Source organism: Cyprinodon tularosa, unplaced genomic scaffold (genome assembly GCF_016077235.1).
Source record: "Cyprinodon tularosa strain WSP-4 unplaced genomic scaffold, ASM1607723v1 ctg135, whole genome shotgun sequence".
Lineage (NCBI taxonomy): Eukaryota > Metazoa > Chordata > Actinopteri > Cyprinodontiformes > Cyprinodontidae > Cyprinodon > Cyprinodon tularosa.
In genome coordinates, this window is record NW_024038168.1 from 662791 (window position 1) to 682810 (window position 20020).

The 20020-nt window shown below is 38.3% G+C and overlaps 1 protein-coding gene and 1 long non-coding RNA gene across 2 annotated transcripts; one reads left to right on the forward strand and one right to left on the reverse strand.

The window, feature by feature from the left end:
• Window positions 1-2883: 2883 nt before the first annotated feature.
• Window positions 2884-10300, forward strand: LOC119778568. The gene is made up of 4 exons (XR_005280086.1): window positions 2884-2983; window positions 9971-10016; window positions 10103-10146; window positions 10250-10300. It is a non-coding gene; the product is annotated as an uncharacterized LOC119778568 (long non-coding RNA).
• A 30-nt stretch (window positions 10301-10330) lies between these two features.
• Window positions 10331-20020, reverse strand: zmat1 (zinc finger matrin-type 1). Its single transcript, XM_038277877.1, has 7 exons — window positions 19876-20020; window positions 17522-17628; window positions 17341-17412; window positions 13493-13625; window positions 13100-13405; window positions 12903-12993; window positions 10331-11584 (listed from the first exon to the last, which is right to left on the reverse strand). The coding sequence occupies exons 1-7, from the start codon at window positions 20009-20011 to the stop codon at window positions 10711-10713; spliced, it is 1719 nt and encodes a 572-aa protein (XP_038133805.1). The 5' UTR covers window positions 20012-20020; the 3' UTR covers window positions 10331-10710.

Consider the following 20020-nt stretch of genomic DNA (forward strand, 5'->3'; position numbering starts at 1 on the left):
TGTATGAGAAGAATAGAAAGGCCTCATATGAAACAAGACCAGAGTGTTTTTGGGAAATTCTTCCACGTAATGGCGTACATTGAAAGCACGGGTCCCACAGCTTCCCACTGATACCTCGGTTGCAAAGTTTCCACTTGACCGGTAAAGTTTTTGCATGTGATTTGGAGTAATCCATTTCACATCACTGCTAGTAAAACGAGGAGAAATGGGCTTTAGCATGCTCTTGCACACGTTAATAGGTGTTCCCTCTCTGAAGCTGGTACAGGGTTGTGCATGTGCACTTTTTTTATCTGGACAGAGCAGGTATTTTCAAACATACAGGAAGATCCTCCACTACACCTTTAAGGTTGATATTTTATCTTCACAGTTAAATGAAAAGCAGGTGAAGAATGCATATGCTTTTCAAGAAATAAAGTGAATTTGTTTTCAGAGGTTTCATTAAAAAATACATCTTCTTTAATGGGCTGACATCTCTCTTCTGACAAATTCTTACTACACCATCTTTGGTTTCCATCAGTTCTGAGCCACAATCATCAAGATTAAATCAAATCTATGAGCAATGCGTCTAAATAATTTAAATACAGAAGTTTAAACGGTTATAGAAAAGTTGAGTGGGATAAAAAAGCTGTAGTAGGAAAAGATGACAGAATTGGTGGCATTGAGAGGGTTTGTTCAGTTTATGGAAGATTCATTAAGCAACTTAGTGCAGCCGTCTGTGCCTCAAGAAGAGTTTCACTTCCTGAAGGAACTACACTCACCAGCCACTTTATTAGGTACACCTGTCCAACTGCTTATTAACACTTAATTTCTAAGCAGCCAATCACATGGCGGCAACTCAGTGCATTTAGGCATGTAGACATGGTCAAGACAATCTCCTGCAGTTCAAACCGAGCATCAGTATGGGGAAGAAAGGTGATTTGAGTGACTTTGAACGTGGCATGATTGTTGGTGCCAGAAGGGCTGGTCTGAGTATTTCAGAAACTGCTGATCTACTGGGATTTTCACGCACAACCATCTCTAGGGTTTACAGAGAATGGTCCGAAAAAGAAAAAACATCCAGTGAGCGGCAGTTCTGTGGTCGGAAATGCCTTGTTGATGCCAGACGTCAGAGGAGAATGGCCAGACTGGTTCGAGCTGATAGAAGGGCAACAGTGACTCAAATAACCACCCGTTACAACCAAGGTGGGCAGAAGAGCATCTCTGAACGCACAGTACGTCGAACTTTGAGGCAGATGGGCTACAGCAGCAGAAGACCACACCAGGTGCCACTCCTTTCAGCTAAGAACAGGAAACTGAGGCTACAATTTGCACAAGCTCATCGAAATTGGACAATAGAAGATTGGAAAAACGTTGCCTGGTCTGGTGAGTCTCGATTTCTGCTGCGACATTCGGATGGTAGGGTCAGAATTTGGCGTCTACAACATGAAAGCATGGATCCATCCTGCCTTGTATCAACGGTTCAGGCTGGTGGTGGTGGTGTCATGGTGTGGGGAATATTTTCTTGGCACTCTTTGGGCCCCTTGGTACCAATTGAGCATCGTTGCAACACCACAGCCTACCTGAGTATTGTTGCTGACCATGTCCATCCCTTTATGACCACAATGTACCCAACTTCTGATGGCTACTTTCAGCAGGATAATGCGCCATGTCATAAAGCTGGAATCATCTCAGACTGGTTTCTTGAACATGACAATGAGTTCACTGTACTCAAATGGCCTCCACAGTCACCAGATCTCAATCCAATAGAGCATCTTTGGGATGTGGTGGAATGGGAGATTCGCATCATGGATGTGCAGCTGACAAATCTGCAGCAACTGTGTGATGCCATCATGTCAATATGGACCAAACTCCCTGAGGAATGCTTCCAGCACCTTGTTGAATCTATGCCACGAAGAATTGAGGCAGTTCTGAAGGTAAAAGGGGGTCCAACCCGTTACTAGCATGGGGTACCTAATAAAGTGGCCGGTGAGTGTATTTACATCTTAGGTGCCATTTCAATTGACCAAAAAAAAATCCTGAAAAAGAAAACTTGAGCACAAGTTTTTATTTAGGGAATTCTATCAAGCTCTCAAACCTGTGGATTAGATTAAATAAAAAAATCTCTGAACACATTTATCTTCTGTGAGAGAACAATGTCGTTTTTTTTAATGAAACAGTAAATGCATTTGTCTTCCAGCTCCTTGGCAGTACGTTTACCTTATTTGAACTCATCACATGGTGTTTTGTACATATACACTCTGAGGTTTGTGAAGAGCTGTTCCTGTTTTAACCTTTGCACCTGTATGACCCCAAACATTGTGTGTGCAAATACATCCGCATAACATGAGGATGCAAGCTGTTCACTGTGGAGTAAGGACATACCTCAGCACTCAGTTTTCCTTTTCTTTCTCACATTTTATGTGGTGCAATGTGTCAGGATTTACTTGAATGTATTTAGCAAATGTGAATTTGAATGTGTTTGCTAGTGTCCGTCAGCGTTCCTTCGGTGTTAAGTGAAAACATAGAAACACCTCCAAAGGAAAACAATCAGTAAGGTATTGAAGGACTTTTATTTCCTTTACTGAGGCTGTGACTGAAGCTCAACACTGCCAATGTTGGAGCCAAATGCTTGATTTATGATTGAATATTTATTTCTAGTTTACTATTTTTTTTGTCTGGTTTTGGTATGATATATATGAACATGAAATATTTTGGTTTGAAGTATAAGTTGACTGACTTAATTATGAAATTATGAATTTGTTTAGTTGTGTTTTGCTGCCATTCATAATTTACGTTGTTTCTCGCCTCCGCCCCTTCATTATGGACAGGTGACTGCAGCACCTGGATTATATTGGAGTTGGCTATTGGGGCCGGGTGAGCTTTTGGATTCAGTCAACGCAGCCATACAGTTTTTGACCGCTTCTGATGATTATTGTTGTTTTCTTTGAGTGGCAAAAAAGCAACGAAATGAGCCGAAATGATCTGCCTGTCACGTCATGTTGCGGTAAGAAAATTTAAGTTTGTTTTGATTTTGGAAAATAAAGCGTTTTGAACAAGAGGAAAGAAAGTTTGCTGATTACATGGTCACATTAAACAACATCTAACAGATCTCAAGCGAGTCTAACTTGGATGCTTCTGAACCAAGAGCCAAACGCATCTTTATTGGAAAGATTGCGCTATTATTTCGTCAAAAACTTAACTGCATGAGGAACGTCGGCAGCTTGTTGTGAAGTCAAGTGGGGCACACAACAATTCAACTCCAAGAAAATTGTGCAATACGTTTATGTGCACGGACTGCGGAGCAAATGTTTCCCTGACAACCGGAATCATGAATGAATGAAGCGTATGGACACGCCTACGCACAAAGACGTTAATTAAAATGAGAATTCTCCACCAATGCATTAGTGAACTCAAACTGAACGCAAACTATCATCTGTGGAAATAAAATATATCATCAATGCTTAAAATTTCAAAAGAGGATTTCATCTGTGTCTTTGTCTGAACAAAGTGGTTTGAACAAATGAAAATGGATGAAGATGTCATGGCAAAAAGTCTTTCTAAACCTCAGTCACCAGAGGGCGGTGTTAAGCCACGCACGGAAATGGAAGATGAAACTTGTATGGAACTTCAAAAGGAAAAAAGGGTTATTAAACACACTGCAAAGGGTTTGGAGCTGCTTTTGGCAAACACTCAAAAATCAAGAAACTCAAAATGCAAACAATCCAAAAAGCTAATGGAAACAATGAAAGAGCTCATGCAATCAAATGAAAATGCAACTAGAATAAGAGGTCTTTTGGATGAAATGAACAAACTTTGTGATGAAGCATGTGAATGTCAAAAATCACTGAAGGATTTTCTGCCGGAAAAGGAATTTGAAAAGCAAAGTCAATGGCTTAAGCAAACAATTGACAAATGTACTGATTTTGGACAGGATGTGCAAATGTGGTTATGTGAAATTGGACCAAATGTTAAAAATGGATGTCAAAGGACTTTATCCTCTATTGTTGGACATGGAAAGCAACCCAGTGTTGTAAACTCTGATGACATCTGCCCTAATGACAGTGTTTCAAATGCCCCAACATCAAAGGCTAAATCAAAGTCTCGTGCATCAAGCACTTCAGCCACTTCATATGCTCGCATAAAGGCAGAAGCAGAAAGAGCTGCTATCATAGAACGGGTCGCAGCCCTAACTAAAAAGCATGAGCTTGAGGCACAACAAGAACAATTAAAAAAAAGGCAAGAACAACTGGAACTGGAAACAGAGCTTGCAGCTGCAATAGCAAAAATCAATGTACTTGAGGCTTTGGGATCAAAACAAGGCTCTGAAGCATCAGATGGAAAGGATGGGATGAATTCATACTTTGAAAATGCTGTTCAGATTCCATGTGCTCATGAGTCTTTACCAGATCAAGTGCAACAGCCCCAAGTGGTGAGACCAAAAATTACACAACAAACTGTCAGGGATGAAAATATGCAGTACTCATGGAGACAAGACATGCAACTGCAGAAGAAGACTGTGCAACAACAACACACACCTGTGATTGTAGAAAAATCTGATTCCATGCCTAAACAAAGAAATGAAAACTTACACAACTTGTCTGAAATCATGGAAAAACAAAACAAAATAACAGAGGCTCTTGTAAAACAACAAAATATGTCATTGTTACCATCGCTCACCATACCAGTTTTCAAAGGTGATCCACTGGAATATCAATTTTTCATGAGAGCCTTTGAGCATGGAATTGAGGAGCGCACAGACAATCCCAAAGACAGACTTCACTTTTTGGAGCAATTTACAACTGGCAAACCACAAGAGCTGGTGCGCAGCTGCCAGTATATGCCACCCAGCAGAGGATATGAGGAGGCAAAAAGACTGCTAAAAAAACACTTTGGAGATGACTATACAGTCGCAACAGCCTACCTAAATAGAGCATTTAACTGGCCAGCTTTAAAGGTGGAAGATGCTGAAGCATTAAAAAGTTTTTCATTATTTCTAAATGGCTGCCTCAATGCTATGACTACTGTGGACTATTTGGAAGAAATGGACCATCCAGCCAACATAAAAACCATAATCTCAAAGCTTCCTTTCAAACTAAAAGAAAAATGGAGATTCAAAGTCTGGGAACTACAGGACCAAAGTAGAAGAAGAGCTAGATTTTCAGATTTGGTGCAGTTTGTGGATAAGCAGGCTCAAATAGCATCTCACCCAGTATTTGGCAGTTTAAAGGAGATAACTCCAACTACAAGAGGTAGCTCAAATATGCAGCAAATGCCAAGGGCTGGCAGGGAGAATAGGAGCAAAAGTGGTTTTGTCACTAGTGTAACACCAGTCACAGAGCCCACAACGGAGAGCAACACTTCTCTGGGTACATCTGCTATTAAAGGAGCTAGCAAGCTTTGTTTATTTTGTGATGGGTTTCACAAACTTAATTCCTGCTCCAAATTAATGAAGAAAGCCCACAAAGAAAAGTTGGAGTTCCTCAAGAAAAAAGGGGTATGTTTTGGATGTCTGGAGGCTGGGCACATGAGCAAAGTGTGTTCTCAAAGGCTAACATGTCAAGTGTGTTTACTCAAACACCCCACCACTTTGCATATTACCAAGAGTGAGGCAATAACTGCTCACAAAGACAATAAAGAAAAATCTATCATAAGTGGTCTGTTGGAAATAAAGAATAAAGAACAAGGATTGATCGACATGGGGGCTGATGAATCTGAATCCATCCTGGCTATTGTGCCTGTTAAAGTGAAAAATAAAAAAAATAACAAATCCATCATGACAAACGCCTTCCTGGATCCAGGCAGTACTGATTGCTTTTGTACCAAGGCACTGCTCAGACAGTTACAACTGACTGGAAGGACAACTGACATACTTTTACGCACAATGAATAAAGAGCAAGTCATCAAAACAGCTACTGTGTCTGATTTGGAAATATGCAGCTTGGACAGCAATGAATACATTGGTTTGCCTGATACTTATATGCAGACGGAAATCCCTGTAAAAAAGGAAAATATTCCTTCAGAAAAGGATCTGGAACAATGGCCATATCTGAAAGAGGTTAAACTCCCTCAAATTGATGCTGATATTGGTTTGCTGATTGGCAGCAATGTTCCAAAGGCATTGGAGCCATGGAAAGTTATAAGCAGCCAAAAAGATGGACCATATGCTGTTAAAACTGCATTGGGTTGGACTGTAAATGGTCCTTTTCGAAAGACAAATGTGACAAAGGATGGAAAACAGATTGTTATGGCTTGTAGAATTTCTGTTGTCAAGCTTTATGAAGTGATGCAACAGCAAATTGAAAATGACTTCCCAGAGCGTCAACACGAGGAGCGCCTTGAAATGTCACAGGAGGACAGACTGTTCATGGACAGTGTCTCCAAGTCCATTAAGTTGGTAAATGGACATTATAGTATTGGTCTACCACTAAGGAATGATGACACTGTATTTCCAAACAATCGATATGTAGCTGAACAGAGGATACTTAACTTGAAGAGGAAGTTTGCAAAGAACAGCAAATTCTATGAAGAATACAAAGCATTCATGTCGGACATCCTAAACAAAGGTTTTGCTGTTAAATTAACTCCTGAAGACAAGGCTAAGACAAGCCAGAGCAGGAAGATTTGGTACATACCACATCATGGTGTTTACCACCCCAAAAAACAGAAGCTAAGGGTGGTATTTGATTGTGGTGCTAGCTTTCAGGGTACCTGTTTGAACATCCATCTGCTACAAGGTCCTGACTTGACCAATAGTCTTGTTGGTGTGCTCACCAGATTTCGACAGAAACCTGTTGCTTTCATGGCTGATATCGAAGGGATGTTTCATCAAGTAAGAGTCCCAGAGGTAGACTCTGACCTCTTAAGGTTTCTCTGGTGGCCAGATGGAGATTGGAGCAAAGAACTTGAAGAGTACAAAATGGTTGTTCACATATTTGGAGCTACATCTTCACCAAGTTGTGCAAACTTTGCTCTGCGACAGTATGCAAAGGAGAACTTGGTGGACTTCAACTCAGAAACCATCTCTACAATACTTAGAAACTTCTACGTAGACGATTGTCTCAAATCTGTAGAAAATGACGATGAAGCCCTGACGCTCGCATCAAACCTGAGTACTTTATGTGCCAGAGGAGGTTTTAAGCTGAACAAGTGGATCAGCAATAGCAAAACACCGATTCTCTCCATAGCTGAGGAGAACCGAGCCAAGGAAATCAGAGACCTGGATTTTGACCAAGATATCTTGCCTGTCGAACGAGCACTAGGTGTACAATGGTGCACTGAGACGGACTCATTTAAATTCAAAATTCAGCTCCAAGACAAGCCACTTACTCATCGTGGGATCTTATCAATGGTTAGTTCGATTTTTGACCCACTTGGAATGCTGCTCCAGTCATCCTTCCTGCTAAACAGATCTTACAAGAACTCTGCCATTTAAAGCTTGGATGGGATGAGAGGATTCCTGAAAGTCTCCATCAAAAATGGTCTAACTGGTTAAGAAACATGAATTTGCTGAAAGACTACAAGGTTAAGAGATGCCTCAAACCTGATTGTTTTGGACAACTGGACTCAGCACAACTCCACCATTTTGCTGATGCAAGCGAAAATGGCTATGGCACGGTCTCCTATTTGAGGATGACAAATAAATACCAACAAGTTCACTTAGCCTTTGTTATTGGCAAGGCTAGAGTGGCTCCTCTAAAGCCTGTAACCATCCCAAGGTTGGAGCTCACAGCTGCAACTGTAGCTGTGAGAATGGATCGGATGTTACAAGAGGAGCTTGAAGTACCTCTCGTACCATCAGTCTTTTGGACTGACAGCACATCAGTGCTAAAATATATAAAGAATGAGACTTCTAGATTTAAGACCTTTGTCGCCAATCGAGTCGAAACCATTAGATCTGCTTCCAATGTTTCTCAGTGGAGGTATGTGAACAGCAGCCTGAATTCTGCTGACTGTGCTTCAAGAGGAGTTTCTGTACCCAGCTTCTTAAACCATATGACTTGGATTTCAGGCCCAGCGTTTCTTCAGCTACCTGAATCGGAATGGCCCAAGACACCAGATTCAGATTTGATTCTCACTCCTGAAGATCCAGAAATTAAAGTGCTTGTATCAAACGTTGCTGTTCTAGAAGAGAGTGGAAATGCTGTTAGTAGGATACTGTTGTGGTATTCTGACTGGTACCCGCCTTAAAAGAGCAGTAGCCTGGATTCTTCGTTTCAAAGCTCTACTGGCATCAGCTATTGCAAAGAAAAAGGATATTCTTGGAAATAAAAGGGACAAACAGGAAAAACAAGTTCTCTCTGTGCAAGAACTACAAGAAGCAGAAGATGCAATCATCATGTTCTTGCAGGAAACAAACTTTGCAGAAGAGATGACTGCCTTAAGGAAAGGAAATGCTGTGAAATCTAGCAGCCATCTCCTTAAACTATCACCAATTCTGCAGGAGGGACTAATGAGAGTTGGTGGCAGATTAAGCAAGTCTGCTATGCCATCAGAATCCAAACACCCTGTTATCTTGCCAAAGAACCACCATGTAACACAGCTCATCATTAGATACATTCATGAGAATATTGGACACAATGGAAGAAGTCACACTCTGTCGCGTTTGCGACAAAAGTTTTGGATTCCAGGAGCTACTTCAGCAATTCGAAAGGTGATCGCCAAATGTGTTCCCTGCAAGAGGATGAATGTAAGGAAAGGTGAGCAGATCATGGCTGACTTACCAAAGGAAAGGGTCAGTCCAGATGAACCGCCTTTTACCAACGTGGGTGTAGATTTCTTTGGCCCATTCAACATAAAGCGTGGAAGGTCTACTGTCAAACGATATGGAGTTGTTTTTACATGTCTCACTATCAGGGCAGTTCACATAGAGATTGCACATAATCTCAATACTGGTTCCTGCATTAATGCAATCCGAAGATTTGTCTCCAGAAGAGGCCCTGTTAAAGTCATGAGGTCAGATAATGGGACCAACCTTGTTAAAGCAGAGTGTGAACTCCGTGAGGCTGTAAAAACTCTAAACAATTCCCAGATTCAAACTGCTGCACTGAAAAAAGGCATCTCTTGGCTGTTTAATCCACCTGCAGGATCTCACCATGGAGGAGTCTGGGAGAGACAAATTCGTTCTATAAGACGAATTCTCAGTGCTCTCCTAAACCAACAAACATTGGACGACGAAGGACTCGTCACCTTACTCTGCGAGGTGGAGGCTATCATCAATGACAGACCAATCACAAAATCATCAAACGACCCCATGGATTTGGAACCCTTGACACCAAACCATCTCCTACTTCTCAAAACAAACCCTTCCATACCACCTGGAGTGTTCTGCCCAGAAGATTCCTACAGCAGGAGAAGATGGCGTCAAGTTCAGTACATGGCAGAATTATTTTGGAAGAGGTGGATAAAGGAATATTTGCCTGAACTACAACAAAGGAACAAATGGACAAGGAAAACACAAAACTTTGAAAAAGGGGATATTGTCCTGATCATTGACGATACAGCTCCAAGAGGTTCTTCAATGGGGCGAGTAACGGAAACCTTTCCGGATGCCAAGGGATTTGTAAGACAGGTGCAAGTTCGGACCAAGACCAACACTCTCCGTCGACCTATAACAAAGCTTGTTCTTCTCCTGGAGGCTTCATGTGGAGACTGAAGTGTAAACATACACACAATTGACTTGAAGACTTACAGACTTAAAAAAAAAAAAGAGACTTTGGCTCCTCTATTTTGTTTTATGTAATTGACATTTGTACCTGCATGCCAATTAGGGGCCGGAATGTTGGAGCCAAATGCTTGATTTATGATTGAATATTTATTTCTAGTTTACTATTTTTTTTGTCTGGTTTTGGTATGATATATATGAACATGAAATATTTTGGTTTGAAGTATAAGTTGACTGACTTAATTATGAAATTATGAATTTGTTTAGTTGTGTTCTGCTGCCATTCATAATTTACGTTGTTTCTCGCCTCCGCCCCTTCATTATGGACAGGTGACTGCAGCACCTGGATTATATTGGAGTTGGCTATTGGGGCCGGGTGAGCTTTTGGATTCAGTCAACGCAGCCATACAGTTTTTGACCGCTTCTGATGATTATTGTTGTTTTCTTTGAGTGGCAAAAAAGCAACGAAATGAGCCGAAATGATCTGCCTGTCACGTCATGTTGCGGTAAGAAAATTTAAGTTTGTTTTGATTTTGGAAAATAAAGCGTTTTGAACAAGAGGAAAGAAAGTTTGCTGATTACATGGTCACATTAAACAACATCTAACAGATCTCAAGCGAGTCTAACTTGGATGCTTCTGAACCAAGAGCCAAACGCATCTTTATTGGAAAGATTGCGCTATTAGCCAACCTGAGGGGACTCCAGGTTCTACACTCTTTTACAGTTTTGATTGGTGAAATATTAATCAAAAGAATATGAAGTGTTTCAAATTATGATTACATCAGCATGACTAGCAAAATAAAAACAATTGTAAACCTTTCAGGAGCATGCAATAGATTACAGGTAATGAGTGATTATTAACAGTACACATTGCACCTCTACTAACACTGATCTAAGGAAAACCATTCATTCCTTACAAATACAGCTAGCCAGCTAGCTTATTACATCTTTAGGATCTTTTTTAATGCTGCTAATAATTATAAAGTCATACAGCTCTTTTATATTAATTCAAACGTTATATTTCACAAACATGACCGTAGTATAAGTTAATAAGACTTGTTAGTGTTCATTTAACAGCCCAGAATGGAGTCATCCCACAACTTCTCCTCCTCTGTCCTACTGTCTTTAATCCTCTTTTTCTCTTTTCTGGCTTTGGTTGACTTACTATGTTCACTCTTGCTCCGTGAATGTAGTCTTTCAGTGGGGACTCCTTCTTGGTCAACTTCAAAGTCCTCCTGCTGAAATGTCTTCTGTTTTTGTGTCCGCTTACGGCGACTTTTGAGCTTTTTCCCCCTCAGCTCCTCCCATGACTCCTCACCTCTCCTTTCTTCTGAGTCATGACCCGTCTCCATCCTCCGTCTCTTTCTCCTCCTTTCCTCTGTGTTTAAATCTTCATCTCCTTCACGTTCTCCATCCTTTCGGTGTCTTTTCGTTTTCCTCCCCTTTATTGTCCTCTGTTCACATTCATCACTATCACTAGCGCCACAGCTACGATCAGAATAGGTTGAGGAGGAACAAGTGGAGGAAGTAGAGAGTTGTCTTTGGTGTTCTCCATCTGTGGGCCAACTGGCAAACTGTGTGGAACCTGGGCAGGGGAGGACAGGAGGGGGAAGGTTGTAGGGCCAGCCAAAGGGAGGCCATGATGGGACTGGATAGAAAGGAAACCATGTTCCTGGGATAGGCTGAAGAGGAGGGGGGAAAGGTTGAGGTAAGTTAGGAAAAGGAACAGGTGTTCCTGTCAAATCACACTGATTTGACTCTTCATGCTGCACTACTTTGTCTTCTTCTTCATCTTTGTTCTGTGCTTCTTCATCAGGGAGAACCTGACTGGTCTTAGGGGTGATTCCTCGGGCCTTCTGCACTTGGATGTAATCTGCCAGTTCATCTGCGAATGTGCCAAAGACCTTTGACTGAGATTTAAGAACGTCTTTCAGCTTCCCCTCCCTGATCAACAACAAAGAAACAAAGGTCAGGTTTATTTTCTGTGACGTGAATATGTACCACATTACAGCAGAATATCAAATAAATATTATGTAGACAGAGAACTACTGTATCAACCTACTTTTAGGGATTTTAGATAAAACACAACATGAAATGTAAAATATTGACGTGGACTGAAAATTAGGACATTGTGTATTTTGTGGGAGATAAGTGATGAAGTTTTTAAAACACCAGCTGAGGGATCCTGACATCAGATGAGGCCCTTGAGGTGCCGAAAACAAAGATTCAATCTCCTAAACTCAGAGGATTTATTTAGATTTTCACGTTTATTCTCTCAAGGTGGAAATAAGTTTCCTCCTGAGTATATAGTGATGACAACAGAAAAATAAAAGACAAAAGACATTTTATTTCCCTTTGGGATTAATAAAGTATTTTTGAATTGAACTTAATTTAATAATTCTTAAATTATCAGTTCTTCATGCAAGCCTTTTGGGCACTCTGTAAATTACCACATTAAACTAGTTTGTTTGTGATAACAAGGTTCAGCAATATTGCTGGCAGGGAACCTCTGCCTCGGTGTAATGGTGTTGGCGGCTTCTAAAAGGTTTTCCTCCATGACTGCTCAGAATTTAGCTTCCATCATCCTCCCATCATTTACAGTGAGGAAATCAAGTATTTAAGCAACGTGCCATTTTGCAAGTTCTCCCACTTAGAAATCATCCAGGGGTCTGAAATTGTCATCGTAGGTGCATGTCTACTGTGAGAGATGTGATCTAAAAAGAAAATCCAGAAATCACAATGTATGATTTTTTTTACTTATCCATCCTATAGTATTATTGGATCATTATCGTTAATAGACTGATTGATTCATTCACCAATCCAGACCTCTGGATCTTATGTGGCAGGTAACTGTCTGGAAAATGTTATTACGGACTGATTTAAGTTAGGAAACATAAAAGTTGCAGAATTTGATAAAAAAAAAAAAAAAAAAAAAAAAAAAAACAACCTGAAGTAAACTGCTCCGATCTCTAAAATCTACATCTTAGAGCAGCTCAACATAAAACAACATAGTTTTCTTTTCCAGGAGTTGTCAATCTTGTGAGTCAGTGAGTTGATGTAATCCACTGGGTTTGATTAGACAGAAAACTTGCTTTTAAGAAGTTCGAACAATAAACTGAACTTGTTTAGACGTTGGCTAACCAGGATAAAATGGAATGTGTTTTAATTATCTAGAATCTGCTAACCTGATTGGATACTTTGTATGTCTTTTTTAAATGATACTTTAAAAATAAACCAAAAACAAAATAAATTTTGAACTTACCTGATCTGGTGTTTGTTTCCCTGCATGTGAGTCTGGTACACTTTCACAGAGTTGAATGACACATTGCAGATATTGCACATTAAAGAGCTTTCTGGCAACAAAAAGTGTGAAGGCAACAGTAGATTATAATACAATACAGTAGGATCTAATGCACCTTTTATTTCCTTTTGTGATCAATATCAAATGCCCTGTGATACCTGGCTGCACATCCTTTCCAAGGTTTTTGAGGAGCTTCTGTTGGGCTATTCGTCTCTGGTGTTTAAGTCCATTGTAGTGCTGCAGGGCCATCTCAGGCCTGTTAAAAGAGGCAGCGCAAAGGGCGCAGTACTTTTCAGGATCTTTAATATCAACCTCTGTCAAAGACGAGACTGAGGCATCCGGGATGCTTGAGGTCCCTGTCGGATCAGGATCAATGTCCAGGTCACGCTGCTGAAACGAATTCTGCTCACAGTTTAACAGATCGGGGGTGATACTTTGCTCAGTTTGGACAGCTGTGCCTTTTTCTGAATTCAGTAGAAAAAAGTTCAGGTTAATTTGCAAATTTAATTCTGAAATAAAATAAAAGAAGAAAAGAAACAGAAACCACTTGCCTGTTTTTGGCAGACTTTTTTTACGCAGATTTTTTGCATGGATTTTGCCTTCGTAGTGGGACTTTGCGACTATGTGTGAATTAAACACAATGTTGCACAGATCACAGAAACGGTTTTTATCACGGACCATGTTCTGTGGGAGAAACCCAGCAGCCAGGAGACAAGACTGTGTTATCTGACAGAAACAATACTAAAAGTACAACAAAGATGACAAATAATAGATCTGCAATTACTTGGTTCCCTCTAAACATGACATTTAATTTGTTTCACATTCTGTAGCATTTCAGGCACAAACTTCATTGTACACTGAATATTTGAAACTAATATGGAATGAGTGACACATAGGAAGACAAGGATTCTACAACATTTTACAAAAGATGAAAAAAATCAACCAACAGAGGGCTCAGTTTGAAGTAAATCAATATTTTATATTTGGGCTGCAGCTCATTTCTTTTTGTAATTTAATAATCTATCAAATATTTTGAAGAGTAATTGAACTGGATAAAAAATTTTTTGTTTATTCTTAATATATTCTATTCAACTGAGCAAATGGGTAAAAAAAACTGTTTATGTAAATTCAAATAACGCAGCGTATCTTTAGTAGACAATTATTTCTGAAGCAAAGGACGTATCTGATTCTAAGCTCAAATGTTCAGCCTTTGGTTAAATTAAAGTGCCTAAACGTATCTGTTTGCTGTTTTGCATTCTGGATTTTAAAAGTTCTCTTTTTGACAACAAAGAAACATGTTATCTGAATACAATTGAAAGCTTACAGTGTACCTAAGTAGATATACTATCTTTGTATTTTTTTTCCCACACAAATAAAAAACTTCAAACAAATATGGTGAACAGAACCAGACCCTCCTCTAAGTGCACTGCAGGAGGGACAGTTCTTACATCTAAGCAGGATCGTGGTGCTTTCAAAGTCTTTTACAATTTGCAGTGCAGACACTGGTCATGTAGATTTAAACTGCAGCTTAAGTTCAGGTGTTATTTTAGAGGCAGTTTTGGCCTATTTTGTACCGAGTAGATTTCTGTTTTAGCAAATGGATTTTTTATTGAGTCCATTTACTCTATTTAGCTAAAATTATTATTCATATACTCAATTAGTTGACGATTATTCAATAATGGATCATTTCTGACAATGTTGGGCTTACATGTTCTCTTGCGTTTAGGTCAACCGAGCATGGGGCCAGTTAATAGCAGGCTTTTAGCTAATAATGCGTATTGGCCATTTACTAAAAATATAAAAATTGTACACCCTGTTTTTGGGATGTATGGCTTTGGCATGCCCCGTTTTTTCCCCTGGAAACTTCGCTCAAATGTTCAAAACTTCACCAGCAGCAGCTGCTGGAGTTGGAAAAATTTTATTTTTGCTCCTCGATGTGCCACATCTATCAGAGAAGCAGATCTGCGAGCTGGCAGGGAGATGGACACAGCACTGGTGAGAGCTCTGATTGATCATGTCTTCCTTATGGAATTTCCCCCTCTAGCCAAGCACACACAGTTCCCATAATCAGGACAAATGTAGTGTTATAACAAAAAGTTAGCTGCATTCCACGTCAAAATAAAGGAAATAGCATTTTAGAGAGTCTAAATTTCAAAATTTTCCAGGGGAGGATACCCCCAGACCACCCTGTGCTTAGCAAAGCCTAAAGATGTGGTACACCAAGGTGTACAACCTATGAAATATTCCTAGCTAAAAGCCTGGTTAATGGTATCAAATATTTAATCTTCTAGGAATTGCCTGCATACTTAAGTCACAATACTGCTACAATAGTCCAGAAGTTTAAATGACTACAATGTCGTTATTGTTGTTGTTCCTGTACGCTGATTAAATAGTGTTGCTTTAAAATTTTAAATAATGTATTATATGTAAAAAAAAAAATGAAAAAGAAGACTTCTAAATATGAACTGATAAAACTATGGCGTGCATTTATATACTGGCTCCTATTCACTGACATTCAGGAGTAAAGTGTAATGAAAACAATGACATAGATTCTCTTTTTAACAAAAACTATAGAAAATAGAATAGCAGAACTACAAACCTGCCATGGTAAGAGAAGAAGAAGAGGATCACTGTAAATTAATTGGCTCTTACTAACTTAGATTTAGAAGGGTTAGACAATTTTGTTTTGTTTTGAAAGTTACTTTATTATTCTAAATGTATTACTTTAGAGAATAATACTCATTTAATAAAGGCTAAATGAAGCTTTTTGTCTGCCTGACCAGATATTTCACTTGTTTAGGGAGCAATTTTCTTCATATTGTTTTAAGACAATGCTTTTTTTTTTTTTTTTTTTTCTTTTTTTTTTACATGGAGGAGCTGCAGTTATCCGATGATCCACAAGATGTAAAGGATGCAAGAAAAAAAAAAAGGACTTTGCTGAAAGATTTCTGCGTATAATTATCATAGCTGTGTGAGCAGAACAACAAATCTGTGGAAGGAGTTGAAAGTGGTCAGATATTATTCTGGAAAAGGTTGTGGTAGGAAACATCACAACACTATGAACATATCACCCCCACTCTGCAACATGTCAGTAGTTGCTTTATGAAGTGGAAGACGCTTCTTTTTAGCAGATGTTGTTGATGCACTGCAAAAAAATGTAACTCTAAATAAGTAATTTCTTCTTAAAATAAATGCATTTGTTCTTGAATTGCAGAGGTAAGTGAGACACTTGGCCAAGAGAACAAGTAGATTTACATATAAAGTTAGAAAAAAATATTTTCATTGTCTTATTTCAAGTGCATAATATCTGATTATCTTATTTTAAGTGTAAATAATATTCCATTTGCAAATCAACTTATTTATCAGCTCAAACTAAGTAAATACACTAAAGAAATTTTTACTTATTTGTAGATTCTTGCACTGTGGGACAACAGATGCAGCTGAATACAGCAGCAGTTAAGAAATTATAAAACTGTTGGATGCTACCACTGATTTTGAGGTGGTGTGGAGGTTTACTCTCTACAAAAGAATGATTTAGATCAGAATATATGTATTAGAATGATCTAACCAAAGTTCAGAAAGAAATTTAATGAAGAATATGATTTAGGACTTAAGGTTCTACATCTAATCTGACTGAGCTTAAAGGTATAGTGGTGATTTTCCCAAATTTTCGAAAAGACCCGCCCTCTCCACATGCACAACACTATACCTGCTCCCGAGAGCGAACGCCTATTGAACACATGCAAGAGCATGCACGAGCCCATTTCTCCTCGTGCACGCTCTGTTTAAAAGTTGCTGTTTGCATTGCTTACTTTCCAAAAGATTTGCAATTTTTCCACTATGTCAAACTCACCGCCGGTAAGTGAAAATAAGAACAAGCACGCAGGACGGTCTTACGTAAACATATCACCAGAATGATTGACAATTAGGAGGACCATTTATTTTGATGATCCACCTGGATAAAGAACATCCTCCACTATATCTTTAAGCTATTTTGTAAAAAGGAAAGGGAATATGTTTTAGCCTGTGGATGTGCTAAAGTGGGCAGAAACGTGCTTTAAAAAAACGTGAGGAAAAAGGTTATTCTAACAAGTTTTAACTAGGATTCAGAATACAAATGCACGCCACACTTCCCAGAGTCTCCCTTATAAAAATTTAAAAAAACATCTATTTATGAAAACATGTTTTTGTGTGATTATATCCGAATTTCTGCTGGTCTATCACCAGGAAAACCTATAAAAACACATATTGACAAAATATCCAAAACTTAAAACGGTGTCTGTAGTTCTGCATTCAACATTTTAGGTAAATAAACGTAATGTAAATGCTGCCATTTCTACAGAATGGCAGATTCGGCCACAAAGTAAAACAGAAAAAAAAAAAGTTAACCAGTACAAACCTGACCACCTCTGGCCAGTTCTGCTCTCACGGCGCTCAGATATTTTTTGACCTCCTGAGCATGTTTTTTCCCCTGAAGTTGGAGCATATACAGGGCATTACTACCAAAATTCATCCAATCGAAATGGTCAATACATTTATATAAAAAAATCCACAACTATGACTTGGTCAGCCACGCTCACCTTATAATGGGCCAGCCGATTGGATTCAAACAACAGGTTAGAAGAGCAAACATGGCAATAATACTCTGTGAGGAGACCCTCTAGTAGTTCCTCGTCACTTTTCTGTTCTGCATGACAAAACGGCATTAAAAAAAATTTAACCAGGACAAATAAAAATGCATGAAGCAACAAAAAATTATGCTGAACGAGCTTCTTCATTAAATCTCTAATAAAGAGACATTTGAGGACATTTTGTTAACAATGAGAACTTACAGGTGTGTCTTAACAAACTTAAAATGTCAGCCGACTTTAGATTTTATCTATACAGGACAGGAAAACTGTCTTTAATTTTTTAAACCCATTTAGAAAAGTAGTAAATAATCAAGAACTTTCAAATTGCATACAGTGAGCTCAAATACACACACACAAATATATCTCTATATATCTATATATATATCTATATATATATATAGATATATATATATATTTTTTTTTTTTTTACTTGGAATACTAGCAGAAAAAAATAACTATTTGCTTTACATTTTAGAACAGCTTAAAATGTTATCACTATTTTACTCTGATTTAATGTGAGGACAATATTTCTGTATAAATGCCTCAATCTTTTGTCATACATACCTCAGACATTAAAAAAACCTACCTCTTAATAAAAATGGACCTTCATCAGTTACTTAAAGTTTTTTTAATTTTACCATAAGTAGGCTAATGGTATAACAGGAAGGAAAACTATAAGATTTGATTCTTATTTGGCATTTAATGGGAAATGAATCATCAGCTGATAAACACTAAATACCACACAGGAAGTGTATGATTTCACAATGCATTTCCTTATAAAAACACTGGTATCATCTCAGTCTGTTGCTATGTTTTTCTCTCTGCTGTTTAAAAGGTTAAGACTTTCTTTAAACATAAGCATCATGCAAACATGGAACCAATGGTGCCAACATAATCCTGTTCTTGTGTCCTTTGAAGAATACATTCAGATGGTTGGGCTTAATAAATTGGTGTTTGGTGTCACTTTTCCACAACAAACTTTATTTATATATCATGTAATACTGCCTCTAAACACACAAAAGAATAATGACATAAATCAATAAAAAATACTTGTCCTTTTTCAGGACTTTGTTACATTTTCCAAATATTTTATTATTTAACTGAATAAACTTGATATATTTAGTTATATGTTGTATTATATACATAACCTAACATGTTAAGAGGGAAAAAGGTAAAAAAAAAAAAAAAAAAAACTTTCTTTACCGTTTTTCCTACAGTTTTAGACCCCTTAACAAGGGAAACCCCGTGTGACCACGGATCAGAGTAATGTTGCCACAAACTGTTGTACATATTGTGCATTTAAAGACATACAGGTGTTGTTCTTAAAGTTAATTATGAATGTTGTATACAACAGTCAAGCTGTGGAGAATAAAACAGTGCAATTTATCTTTTACGAAGATAACCCTTAAAGAATCAAATCTAATTAGCACGATAATTTAATCTTGTTGTAATTCTGTTACTCTATAAAGTACAGAATAGTTACAAGAGGAAATTTACTCTAATACTTTAAAATCGCTAGCAATTAGACCATGGTGATTATTTTCTTATCTTAAATTTATTTGAAATGAAATGCATCCACACACCTGAATTACATAAATGGGTAATTAGAGCTCAGATGCAAGTATGGAATACACTGCATAAAAATATCCTTAACTTAGTACTACACTACAGCAAACTAAAGTTATTAATGATACAGATCTCATAAAACTTATTTAGATAGGGATCAAAATGTGCTCCCTGGTGCATTAATATTTACTAAAATAGGGTGTAATATGAATAGTACTTTAACAGGTCAATCAACAGTTTATTGTATCTGCATCAGGTCAGTCTGGATAGATCGAGTAGCTGTCAAACAGCCACATTTTAAAAATTGACAGAAGCTGTTTAACACTAAGTTTGACATTTTACTACAAATTATGGCTTTAGTCGATTGAATTAATTCAAAACATTTCTTTCCCCTTTCTATTAATTTTTTTTTAATAATCCGGTCAAACATTTTTCAGGATTAGAGGTTTTCTGAGGATAAAAATCATCCGTCAGCTTTGCTAATATTCAGTCTTTATACTATGAATGTGGATAACAAATTTTATTGGACCAAATTTGTAAGTTCTGTGGTAAAAGGCGTAATAAAAAAATAAAAAAAAAACAAGAAGCACTTTCTCTGCTCAACAGCTGACGTTAGCCTCCTTAGCTTTAAGGAGCTAACTAGCTTGAATGCTAGCCAGCTAGCTCAGGAAGCTAACGGGAGTTAGGAAAGTAAGGGCATAAAACGGCTCAATGTTTAAAGTCCAGTTACAACTCACCTTTAACCAGGGTACTATCAGTTTTACTGTTTATTACTTTTTCAGAACCTGTACTAGAAGTCGCATTAGGGGAACTAGAGATGTTAGTTTTAGTGTCTTCCTCCGCACACAGCAGAGAATAGACAGAGGCCTCCATCTTTGTCCG

Excerpts from the sequence above, each read along its gene's own strand:
- zmat1 (XM_038277877.1), bottom strand. The coding sequence starts at position 20,011 with ATGGAGGCCTCTGTCTATTCTCTGCTGTGTGCGGAGGAAGACACTAAA. Across the intron at positions 17,629-19,875 it reads TGATAGTACCCTGGTTAAAG|AACAGAAAAGTGACGAGGAA; the intron begins GTGAGTTGTAAC and ends TTTGTCATGCAG. Across the intron at positions 11,585-12,902 it reads GGAAACAAACACCAGATCAG|GGAGGGGAAGCTGAAAGACG; the intron begins GTAAGTTCAAAA and ends GTTGTTGATCAG.